A 12,486-nucleotide genomic window follows, 5' to 3' on the forward strand; every position below is an offset into this window, starting at 1 on the left:
AAGTATTTACATGTTTTAAATTATCTGAAGTGGTGGTATGTGGGAATCTAAAAAGTAAATATACACCCAGGGAGGGGTGTGTGTGTGTGTGTGTGTGTGTGTGTGTGTGTGTGTGTGTACATATGTATAAAAATATGTATCTCCCCAGGGAATTCTGTATTAGTCAGTCTGTGGTGACATCCCTCCACCTCCTGATATTTTCAAATAGATCCAGCAGGTGATTCTGTTATACATTTCTTGGCTGAGAATCACAGACACGGTGTATTTCAGATTGCTTTCAATATGTATGCCCCTATTTAAAGTAACCCCCCCCCTCAAGAAAATAATCTGGGCCATTAATTTTGAATTCTAGTTCCAGAAAGTTTGGCTAAACCAAGGTATCTTGTTTTTAAATCTCCCATTAAAAAGTAGTAATCTTTTTTTCTTCAGAAGCGGAAAACAAAAATTTTAGTGCCTAAAACTTATAGTTTAAAAGATGTTTTATATAAAACCACATCATCCTCAATTAAGGAAACATTTATAATTCTCTGCCACACTGCAGTATTTATGACTATTTACAAATATTTAGTTTTTAATTTTACCTATCTTAAAAATGAATATAAAGGACTTGCTTCTCCTCTTCTACATTATGTAAAATATTTAAAGAGAAAAATGTTAATGTTTTCTTTCTCTGAAAGAGTTAAAAGCCCTTAAGACATTTTATTAATATAGCACCCGATAAAGTAATGATAATAAAGGCACATAAGGTATAACAAAATTATTTTTAATTGAATATTAAAATTTTCTTTTTCTTTAAAGTTGTGCCCATCTAAAATATATACAATAACAAAAAACATCATCAAAATGTTCTTTAAATGACTTAATGAATAAGGGATTATATATATAAAATTCATAATGAATACCGTATTTGATTCTAAGACACTTTACATTTTGACATTTCTGAATTAGGATGGGTCTTATAATCACTGGCATGTTATGTTGGAAACATTTTTTATTCCTGAATGGTTCTCACAATCAATGGCACCTTAGATCTGATGAACTAAGGTGTTCGTTTATAAAAAAATACTTTTTCAAATTAAAAGAGGTAACTTTTTCTTTTCAAATGTAACAAAACTGACCCACCCCCAAAACAACCTTAAATGTGTAGCTCCATAACTATAATCTTTTATATGAGTGAAAATGGCCAATAAATTTAATGAAGCAACTAAATTATCAGGACAAAAGAAACTCTAGTAATATAAGAGCTTAAATAATGAACAAATTTTATCAATTAAATATTACATGAAGTCATTTTCAGAGTTTTAAAGTGAATAATTTTATACTATTCCATTTTCCAATGCTAAGCATTTGTCCATCCTATGTACTGAAATAAATTTAGCATTCCACCTATAATATGCTACAAATAATGATTGCTTTGCTGTAAGATAAATTTCTAACTGCAATATAAATGATCAAAGTACATTATATGTATTTATGCTATAAATAGAAGCCAATGTTTAATGAAATGTTTAAAGACAAAAAAAAATTTAAAAAGTAGTATCTACTAAAACTGTAGTCTACAAATACCTCAGAGAGTCACATCATTTTCTCACATATCACAAATCAAGACATTATTGATTTGGTGGCTAATGTATAGATACTGCCTGCAGCACTTTGAGGAATTTTATTAAAGTGGTTAGGTTACTCCTTGCATATTTCTAATGGCTAGCATTCTAGTGACAGTACTGGGATCAAAAGCATCAAAACATGATAGGTCTTGAGTCGAACTTAAAGATAATTAACTTCTCTCCATTATTTAAAAAAATGGTGAACATAAGTATCAACTTTGGAAATTCAGTATGAAGATGAATAATATCCTTTCACTTAAATACGATACTACCAGATAGGAACAAAGTGAGAACACGTACACATAATTATTTTCAACTATTTTCAGAGTGTCACACACTCCCAAGATGGGATTCTACAGTTACTGACAACTGATTAGGTTAACTTTCACCACCAGAATCTTCAAAGCAGTGCAATACTTGTATATATTTTGTTTTCAAGTTTGCACATGAAGGCCCAACAGTGATAAAAAGAAAACTTGGGATCAAAGGTCACTAAAAAGTCTTACATTTTTATTGCTACTTAATCCAAGTGAATGTCACTTAATTTTAATAATGGTAAATGCAACTAAAGTAGTTTGAAATCCCAGTCAATATAAGTTCCTTAAGGACAAGGCTAATCATTCCTGAACATTAATACTTTGTACCAATGTCACAGTTTTTCCTGTTTTCCTAAGGAAAAGACTGAAACCAATTCAAATTACTGGACTGAATTACTGTAGAAATAAACACCCAATTTCCACTAGTACCCACTTCTTCACGTAACAAAACAAATAATGTACTATTTCTGTTCAGAACCTATAAGAAGAAATGACTTCATTTTTTGGCCAGGAACCATCCATAAAGCTCTTATAGCTCTTTAGATCATCAAGAGGTAAGCAAAAACAATCCAATTTTAAATAGCCGGTGTGTTCTATCGTTACTTTGGGCAGGCTTGACAAACATAGCTTAAGAATTTTAGAGAAATAGAGCAAATGATGAATAGTTGGGAATGCATAGGGAGCAAAAATGTCTATTCATAGGACCAAATAAAAGCCTTCATTAGGAACGAAAAAAACCACCAATGGTTTTATATATATGTATATATATGTAAAACCCAAAAGAAAAACAAACAGCAAATAAATGAAAATTAAAAGCAAAAATAAATAAATAAATAGAAAACTAATCCCCAATTTTTCTGCTACTCAGTTTACCTTGGAGGCTAATCTGAACAGTGTTACCCACAGCCTACAAAACACATGGTGGACGCTTTGTTCCTGATATATATAATGTTTTTAAATCCACCAACACCTTATACATTCTGTGCAATTAAGAAATCCACTTCAGGCAAGTAACGAGTACTTTAGTACTAGCACTATCTATGCAGAATAGCAAATATAATGTGAAACAAAGCAATGCAAGCATTCATGTGAATTTTGGCTCCATGCTAACTCTGGTTTCATGCCTAACTACATTAAAGTAGAATTGCCAAACGGCCAATGCATTTCTTTACAATAGTTATTTTACCTTCATAAAAGCTAAGAAGAGTTTTGACTATAAGCACTGTCAACTAGCCAAATTTCTCTAATTTTCTATCCAATTTTGAAGACTATTTTATTATCTAAACTATCCGCTGTTTTTCTCTGTATGTACACGAAGACAGACATACAGAGAAACAGAAGAATCTACGTATGACTTACACAATAAATATACACAGATATTACATACATACTAATGAGACTGCATGATTTTTATATCAAAGTACATGTTTTTCCACCACACAGTTCTTCATTGTTGTTAAGAGTAATAAAAAACTTCTGCAACAACTAATAAGCACATGCTGCTAATGATCCAGGGTTTTAAGAATTTGTAGATTAAAAAAATACAATTCCTAGAACACTGTTATCAAACAAGTAAGTTTTATTGGCATCTAAAAACAAAATTCACCCAACATTGAAACGTACTTTAATATTTATGTTGTTTTCTTTTTTTTCTTTTTTCTTTTTTACTCACTGCAGTATGAGGAACAAATCACAAACACTTACTTTGGAGAAACAGAGACCATAGTGTAGATTTTACAAAATCACTTTTTAAAATCTCTGTATTGTGCTCCTCAAATATCTAGAGCCAGTCTTTGCATAAAATATCACAGCTTTGTCTATTACCTTAAAATTCTGCAGCAGCCTAAAGATATGGATAAGATATACCATCACTTGCTATTTTGAAATATATCTATTACCATATCCAACCTAATGGTAGTATCTAAAAAATTCTTTCTTCCATAGGAAGTCTCTGACAAGCTGTTATTCATTTCCTTGAAGTTAAAAGAATCTGGGGGCAACATTTATATTTTATCAGAAAAATAAAAAAATGTTTACCTACCATGTTCATATTAAGAACAATGTCTATACAAGTCAGTTGTACAATTATTTTAAGAGAAAGGTGAACATGAACATCAGATTAACTTAATTCTGGCAGACAAAAGTGAACAACTATGGTCCAGTCAGCCATTAATCTATTACAGAGAGATGACAACTTTACAAAAGGTATCTTTTACCTACTGAGCGATGATTATGTCCCCTCAGTTTCTGTGCTTTCTACCACTGGTTCACTTTCTATATCAGCAACTGTGTCACTCTTCTCCTTGTTTATTTCACTTGAAGATGTCAGTTTTTCATAAAGTTCAGGATCATTCTGTACTGGTAAAGGTGGTGGTTGGGCATGTCTCTCGGTATTTTCACCATTAACCTGAGGCACGTTATCACCTTTTCGTTGAGAAGTGGCCCCTTCAAAAAAATCAAAAACCCGAGGATGAGGAGGGGGGACCCAGGTGTTTTGAATTCTATCTCGTCCAAGACGGTTTCCATTAATTTCTCTGCAGAAATCAAAATCTCTGTCATCCCTATCCCTTTGCCTCTCCCAGGGTCTTCTGCGGTCATCAAAATCTCTGTGAACTTCTTGTCCAAATCCTCTGTTCCAAGGACCGCTTCTAGGATCAAATCGATAGTTTCCAGACCGAAATCTACCTCTTTCTTCATGTAAGCCTTTTGGACCACCATAGACAGGTAGAACCCGATGTTCTCTCTCATCAAAATCTCTATGCCCCCAGGGCTTCTCTGGATTAAAGCCAAAGTGGTCTCTTCGACCAAGATGATCTATGCCTGGCCTCACAAGATTCTCTCTAATATCGACAGGAGGTCTTCCAAAATGATCCCTACCATCTAATGGAGGCCTTCCAGGACCTTCTCTTGGATCTATAGGCCGTCCAACCACATCCCTAACATCCACGGGGGGAGGTCTACTAATGCTTTCCCTGGCTTCAATGGGAGGAAACCGGTAATCTCTATCTCCTTCCTGTTGAATGTTATCATTCCCAAGTGGTATCCTTTTTTCTGGATTGGTAACATTGTCTACACTTTGTCTTCCAGGAACTAGAAAAGGTCTTTCTGGCTGACTAAAAATATCTCCTGGAGGAAAAGGACCACGGGGTGGCGGATGAAGAGCTGAATCAAGTACCGATGGGGGAGGGATTCCCCTTTGGGGTGGAATTCCAGGCTGTATTAAAGGGAATCTTGGTCCAGGTGTCTGTGGTATTAGTCCTGGACGAATGTCTAACATTGGCATTGTGGGCATCCTTTGACTAGAGAGATTTAAAGGGGGTAAGTTTTGAGGCCCAGCTGGTGGTTGTGTCCCCAAAAGTCCAGCGGCGTTTGGAACATTTGGTGGCTGTACTCCTATAAGTCCGGAATTATTAGGGATATTTGGGGGGAGCACTCCCAAAAGTCCAGAACTACTTGACACAGTTGGTGGCTGTAGTCCCAAAATTCCAGAGTTATTTAGAATATTTGGTGGCTGGGCTCCAATAATCCCAGAACTACTGGAAACATTAGATGGCCGGATTCCAATAATTTCAGAATTACTCGATACATTTGGTCTTTGGACTCCCAGAATTCCAGAATTGCTTGTCACATTTGGCGGCTGTCCTCCTAAAATTGCAGGGCTACTTGGAATATCATTTGGAATCACTAAATCAGAAAGAGGAAAAATAACACAAAAAATCATTCTGGTATAAAAGGAAACTGTATTTGTCATTACTAATGCAATAGTTAGCTAGCCTAGAGTTAATCAACTACTTGTATGCCAGAAGAATCAAGACACATTAGATATTAAACAAAAGTTAAAATTATTAAATACCATGCACAGTGAAATTTAAAATATTAAAACATAAGTGGGATGTTACTTAAAAATCTTTACACAGAACATTTAAAGAAAAATGTCAGGTATTATAGGAATTCTCCACCTTTAACAAAGATGTTTCTAAAGTACAAACAAGTTTTAATATACTAACAGTGGGGCCATTAAAAGAGGACTTGCTACTTTCAAATATATTTATCTTTTAGACCTAGGTAGAGAATACTGGGTAAAAGTTATTCATACCTAATACTGGCTCATTCTTATCTTTCTTTAAGTATATATATTCTGTGCAACTGTATTTCGATACCAACACATTAAAGCAGTCCCAATAGGCCCAAAAAAGGAGGGGTAGAGGTCGAAAAAGAAACGTGCCAAAATCTATTACTATCCTGAACAGAATGCCAACTTTTATCGAAGAGAAATTCTAGGAGATAGTGATCTCTTTTTAAACATTGCAACATTTCAATATTGGTGCACTTAACTGGTTAAAAATGCACGGCATCTCAAAATTAAACACTAATATAGAGAAGTAGTGCTTATGATTTAATTATGTATTTCTGGGGAATTTATTTGTTTTACCTGATCTGGTGTTTTCACCAGAAGGAATCTGGTGGTCTAGAAGATGAGGTACTTTTTCTTCAGGCTCTGCTTGTTTAGTTGGAGGATTAAAAACATTTCCAGCTGGCAGAGTGGAAGTAGCAAGACTGCTGGCAACAGAACCGCCAGGTAAAACAAGACCACCAAATCCAACATCTTTCACAGTTTCTGGAGTCATGGATAATGGTGGCTGCACTAAAGCTGTTTAAAGAAGGAGAAAATATATTTCAGATTTTTTAGGCAAGCAATTCATGTGCTAGTTTAAAAATATTAACCATGACCAACCCTGGCCCTGTCAAAGTTTTCAATGCCTTCCTGTCCTCTCTCCCCAATTGTTTGGTAAGACTACTCAGTTACCATAACATACAGGAATTCTCTTCTGGTCCCTCTATTTTATTTATAATGAAAACTAACTTCTTAGAGTTTGACTGTTTTTATTTATTGGCATCTACTACCTAGCACATTATATAATAACTGATGCTCAAAATAACAAGTCATCAAGAAGAGGCTAAATTACATTGAGAGCTTTTTTTCTAATAAGGGAAAACAATAATTTTTGGAAATATTTTCATAAAAAATGTTTAGTAAAATAAGGACCAGTACTTAAAATGAAAACGCCAATAGTACAAAAAATAATTTCCAAGAATGTCAGTACATGAATTTCTGAATATACAGAAATGATTCATGCAGACTGACAAATACATACAATGATACAACTCTCCTCAATCCCCTTGAAATTATAATGTACTAGGGTCCTTACATTCATTACTTCTTGTCAAATGTGGTTAGAAAACCCATCACATTAAGAAGAGGTAAAGTGGACTACAAATAAAAAGGTATAAACATTCCATTTTAAAGAATGAGTAGAAAACTCCCTAAGTGTATATGTCATTTGTATGTTAAAAAACAGAACTAGAGGAATATAAAGTCACAATTAAACCATCAGAATTTTTAGTCTAGTTTATGCCACAACACAGTTACATCATTGACTTGGGAATTTTAAGAACTGTTTTATCCTCACATTTAACTCCAACTTACCTGGACATACTGTTAGCACATAACGGAGCTATAAAATAGGAACAAAACCACCTGCGATCATGTATGGGAATTATGAGAATTAAACAAGACAGTGTAAGCAACTAGGAGAGTACCTGACACATGGATGTATTTCTCTTTCTCCATTCAAGTGATCCCAGATTTTCTAAAATGAATAAACTAAAGAAATAATTGGGAGGTAAATTCTAGGATGAATCTCTGTGAATGCTGAATTCAGAAATGGCTTCAGAACACTCTTCTAATTTTTAGGAAGAACAAAGAATTCTTCCTAATGAACCAAAAATAACAAAAAAGAAGTATGCTAATCCTGTCAGAAAGGAAAAGTAGAGAAGGGTTTACAAATATAAGGAAAATGGGATTATATTATCAATAGGTAAGTTCTCTGTCACATATACAGTCCTTACACTAAAGTCCTTTGATGTAGTCATCTCAAAAGGATAGAGAAGCAACTATGAAAGGTCTTGCTGTCTAAAGATAAAACAAATTCAACTTCAGAAAGTGAATGCAACTGCTCTAAAGTAGAACTCTACTACTGATAAACACTAAAGAAAATGAAGAAGAGATGAAGAGGAAAGGGAGAGAAAGAGGAGGAGAAATAAGAAAAAGCCTTTTCCCCTTCACTCACCAGGTATCACTGGAAATACCCATAGAACTAATCACTCATCATGCTGAAAAATGGCACTTAAAGATAAGAACTTAGCATCTACCATGGTTCTCCTGCACAAATGTACATCAAGATAACTAAATACTACTAGTTGTAAGAAAAGGTTCTTTTTAATAGAAAAATTCTAGGTAAGAAATGTGGAAAAATTATAAAATTCAAAAGATTAGCACTTTGCAACTAATGGAAAGTAGATTAAAAAGCAATAATGATCAATGGATGAAACCATCAGATGAAAATTTGAAGGGGAAGTTTTTTAATGACCAGGTTCCGTTACCTGAATGCTCTGATCCATCTTACCACCACTGAAAGTGGGGTGAGAGGAAACTGCAGGGCTCCCAATGTGATGTCACATCAAGTCTACAGCACCCACCAGTTAAATACTGTTGCTAAAAATACTGAAGCAGATTCTAAGCAAACCTTTGGTGCTAAAAAACTTCCTATGTACAGAAAAAGCAGAAGATAGAGGAACAAATTTGATGCCACAAAGAAGCAAAACCAAATCCATTGTTTGGAATCTTGCATACAGAAGTAACTGTTTCTTCAACAAATCAAAGACATAAAGGATTAAAAAAGAAAGGGAGGTCTCAGCAGGACTGCTCTATATTAAGACATTTAATTAAAACACAAAATAAACCACACAAAGGTGATCTGGGGACTCCTTTGAATCTTGACTAAAACCAATTATAAATGACATTTTGAGACAACAGAGCAAATCTGAATATAGAATGACTATCACATGTTAATTTTTTAGAAATCATTTAACAAAAAAATGTATTTGTCTAAAATTTTCATAATAAAAAAATTAACAATAATTTGTAAGAATGAGAATCAATAGGTTAACACTACCATGAATAAAGAAAATTCCCCAAGTAGAAAACTCACATGTTGGTACTACTGGTGGAATGGTGGGTGGTGGTACAACAGGTGGTGGAACTGGAGGTGGCATGAAACCTACACGGGGAAAAAAAAACCAAAAACAAAAGAGCATAAGAGTTACTTCTTTTAACTCAAAGATTTCAATAGCTACACATGAAATTCTACATTCTTAAAACAGTCTGCCATTACTATGACCTCATACTTGTGAATATATTCTTCATTTAAAAACATCACTTTTAGGGGCGCCTGGGTGGCTCAGCTGGTTGGGCAGCTGACTCTTGATTTTGGCTGGGGTCACGATTTCAGGGTTGGGGGATCGAGCCCTGCGTCTGACTCTACCTTCATCAGGGAGTCTGCTTAAGATTCTCTCTCCCTCTCCTTCTGTCCCTCCCTGCCCCACATTCATGAGCACACGTCTCTTTCTCTCTCTAAAATAAATAAATCTTTAAAAAAAAAAATCACTTTTATAACCACTACCTTAATATCTGATCCTTAGTAAGCTAAGTGAAGCACAGAGATACTTATCATGATCGTGTCCTATTTATTTGCTCATTTGTGGGAGTCCTGTGGCACTCTCTACGATGCTATAAAGTCAAAGATTAATATAAGCCAGGCAACTTGTTTCGTATGTTAGCTCAATGACTGCATGGAGAATTAAATACTGTATTTCAAGCTGTTGATAACACTATATGCAATAATGTCATCTGTAAAATGTGCTATTATATTTCTTTGATTTATACGCTATTTATCTACTAGATCAAAATATTTTCATTAGCCTTGGATGTTACTGTATTATGTTTTGAGCACTGAAATAAACCTTCAATTTAATACTGACTGTTTAATAATTTTAAATGTCAAATGATCAAACTATAAACCTGTTTCCTTGCATTTTTAAGATATAGAGCAACCATTAAATTCAATTTAAAAACAGTGGCTAAAGGGGCACCTGGGTGGCTCAGTCAGTTAAGCGTCTTTTGGTTTTGGCGCAAGTCATGTTCTCATAGGTCGTGAGACTGAGCCCCATGTCAGGCTCCATGCTCCTCGGGAGTCTGCTTGAAGATTCTCTCCCTCTGCCCCTCCCCCAGGCTCGCTCGCTCCTCCACCCCCCCCAAATAAAATCTTAAAAAAACAAAAAACAAAAACAAAAAACCACAGTGGCTAAAAATAAAGATATGTGATTTTCAACAAATGAATGCTACACAATGACTTTACAAAGTCTAGGTGGTATGGTTTTTGAAATAATCCTTTAAAATTATCTTCTGAAAGGGTGCCTGGGTGGTGCAGTCAGTTAAGCACCCAACCCCTGGTTTCGGCTCAGATCGTGATCTCAAGATTGCGAGATCAAGCCCCACAACCAGCTCTGCACTCCATGCGGAGTATCCTTCAGTCTCTCTCCCCCATCCTTCTGCCCCTCCCCTACCCTCTCTCTTTTCTAAAATAAATCTTAAAATTATCTTCTGAAAAAAATTTTAATTCAGATTCCAAATACAGAAAATATTTGACAAGAATAATTTTCCCATCTTTAACATATAAAAAAGAATTCTTATAATATCTGCATCAATTTCAAATTATATATTTAATTACAATGTGAAAATTTTATGTTATATGACAAATAAATTACAAACATTCTCAGATAACGTTGAGGAATTTTTAGGAATTCTGTTCAATTGGTAAGAACTTAAATTATGGAAACCAAAGTATTTTTTTCTTGCAATATGCAAAGTGTTCATGAAGTTCAAAGAAAGCTAAAAATAGCTTTGAAAAACAATGTATATCATTTGATCCCTTGTGCCTCTCCCTCATTCTTCTAACCTCCCATGGTCTAATACCAAAAGTTCTACCTCTAAGCTATATAAGCTATTATTTATATTTAATTGGTGTGTGTTAAGTAATCTATATAGTTTCTAAACTAGAAATGCTGACTCAAGGAACCTTTATCAAAAATTTATAAGGTCAAAAAAAGTATTACAAATTCAATTAGCATTTTTAGATAGATTATAATTTATGTCAAAATGAAAACCATGATTTTTAGGAGGAACAATCTATATAATTTAATGCATACTTCCTGATGAATGATGGGTGATAACTACAGAGAATTCTGATACGAAAAATTCAACATAAATTTTAAATTATTTTAAGAATATTTCAATGCTTTTAAAGGATTCCATCTTTTTCTCTGTCCATATTAGTCCTTCAACCATCTCCATCACCTGGGAACTTGTTAGAAATACAAGTGTCTTGCCCTACCTCAGTCTTAGTGAAGCAAAAGGAGGCCAGGCCCAGCACACTTTGTTTTAACATGCCCTCCAAGTGATCCCTATGTATGCTAAGGTTTGAGAATTGATGCTCTATAGCATTTTAACCTGGAAAAATAACAATTTGAATGATATTGTAGGGCGCCTAGCTGGCTCAGTCAGTAGAGCACGTGACTTGATCTTGCGGTCATTAGTTCAAGCCCCACACTGGGTGTAGGGTTTACTTAAGGAAAATAAATCCAAAAAAATTTTTTTAAATGAATGAATGAATGATATTCTAAGTAGAGTACACATAAGATGAATATTCCTGGGGTGCCTGGGTGGCTCAGTCAGTTACGCATCTGCCTTCGGCTCAGGCTATGATCTCAGGGTCCTGGGATCGAGCCCCATGTTGGGCTCCCTGCTCAGTGGGGAGAGTCTGCTTCTCTCCTTCCCCACTGCCCCTCTCCACTGCTCATGCTCTCTCTCTTTCTCAAGTAAATAAAATAGTACCAAAAAAAAAAAAAAAGATGAAAATTCCTTACCAGGAGGTGGCTGTGAAGGGTTAAAACTCGCTCGCAGAAAAGGAGGTGGAGGGATTGGACTGAATCCAGGAGGAGGAACCGGCATTGAGACAGGAAATGCTGGTGGGACTAAACTAACTGCAGGCACGGCTGGCGCTACTGGAATCTTTTGTAGATAGAAAATAAAAAGTCCATAAATCACCTTATCCATTAGCAACGATTACACCTTGGAACAACAAAAGGTAAAAAATTTCTATTTCTTTCTAAGGGAGATAACAAACACCATTATATTAAGTTGTTTTGTTATTTACCTTCTTGCATACTTATAACTGACTCTAACTTGGGGTAAAAGCAAGGCAGTGTTATTCAACAGAGAGTATACATGGAGACTGAAATCTATCTTACATTCAAGTGATGTAAAGTAATGGGCCCCTGCCTGAATAGTGAATATCATGATCAATTTTAAACTGCCACCTCCCACTAAGTTTAAAATACCCAGTTATGGTATGCAACCTAACCATTAGGAAGCAGGTCAATAAGTTTCAAAATGGCGTGAATTTCTCCTAAGTTTATTTTCTATTCCTAGCAGAGGTATTTTCTACTCATCCTAGGCACAGTAATTCCAAATATGTACTTGTACTGTGGGTGTACCTCTTTCCTAAATTATGTATTATCAATGGTCTATTCAACTTCGTTGTCTGAAAGACACGCCAAACTTCCTTGTGCAAAACTGAATTCCCAAATGTCTTTCCCATGCT

At 34.9% G+C, this 12,486-nt stretch overlaps 1 protein-coding gene across 3 annotated transcripts in view; it reads right to left on the reverse strand.

The window, feature by feature from the left end:
• Positions 1–3,303: 3,303 nt before the first annotated feature.
• Positions 3,304–12,486, reverse strand: part of SCAF8 (SR-related CTD associated factor 8) — an 84,616-nt gene continuing 75,433 nt past the window's right edge. For all 3 annotated transcript variants that reach the window (XM_044917471.1, XM_044917470.1, XM_021693479.1), the window contains 4 exons: positions 11,750–11,894; positions 8,977–9,045; positions 6,357–6,575; positions 3,304–5,608 (listed from right to left, as the gene is read on the reverse strand). In XM_044917471.1, the coding sequence (XP_044773406.1) occupies positions 4,155–5,608; positions 6,357–6,575; positions 8,977–9,045; positions 11,750–11,894 (1,887 nt within the window). In that variant the 3' untranslated portion in view covers positions 3,304–4,154. The remainder of the gene's footprint in view (positions 5,609–6,356; positions 6,576–8,976; positions 9,046–11,749; positions 11,895–12,486) is intronic.

This window comes from Neomonachus schauinslandi, chromosome 8 (assembly GCF_002201575.2).
Source record: "Neomonachus schauinslandi chromosome 8, ASM220157v2, whole genome shotgun sequence".
NCBI classification, from domain to species: domain Eukaryota; kingdom Metazoa; phylum Chordata; class Mammalia; order Carnivora; family Phocidae; genus Neomonachus; species Neomonachus schauinslandi.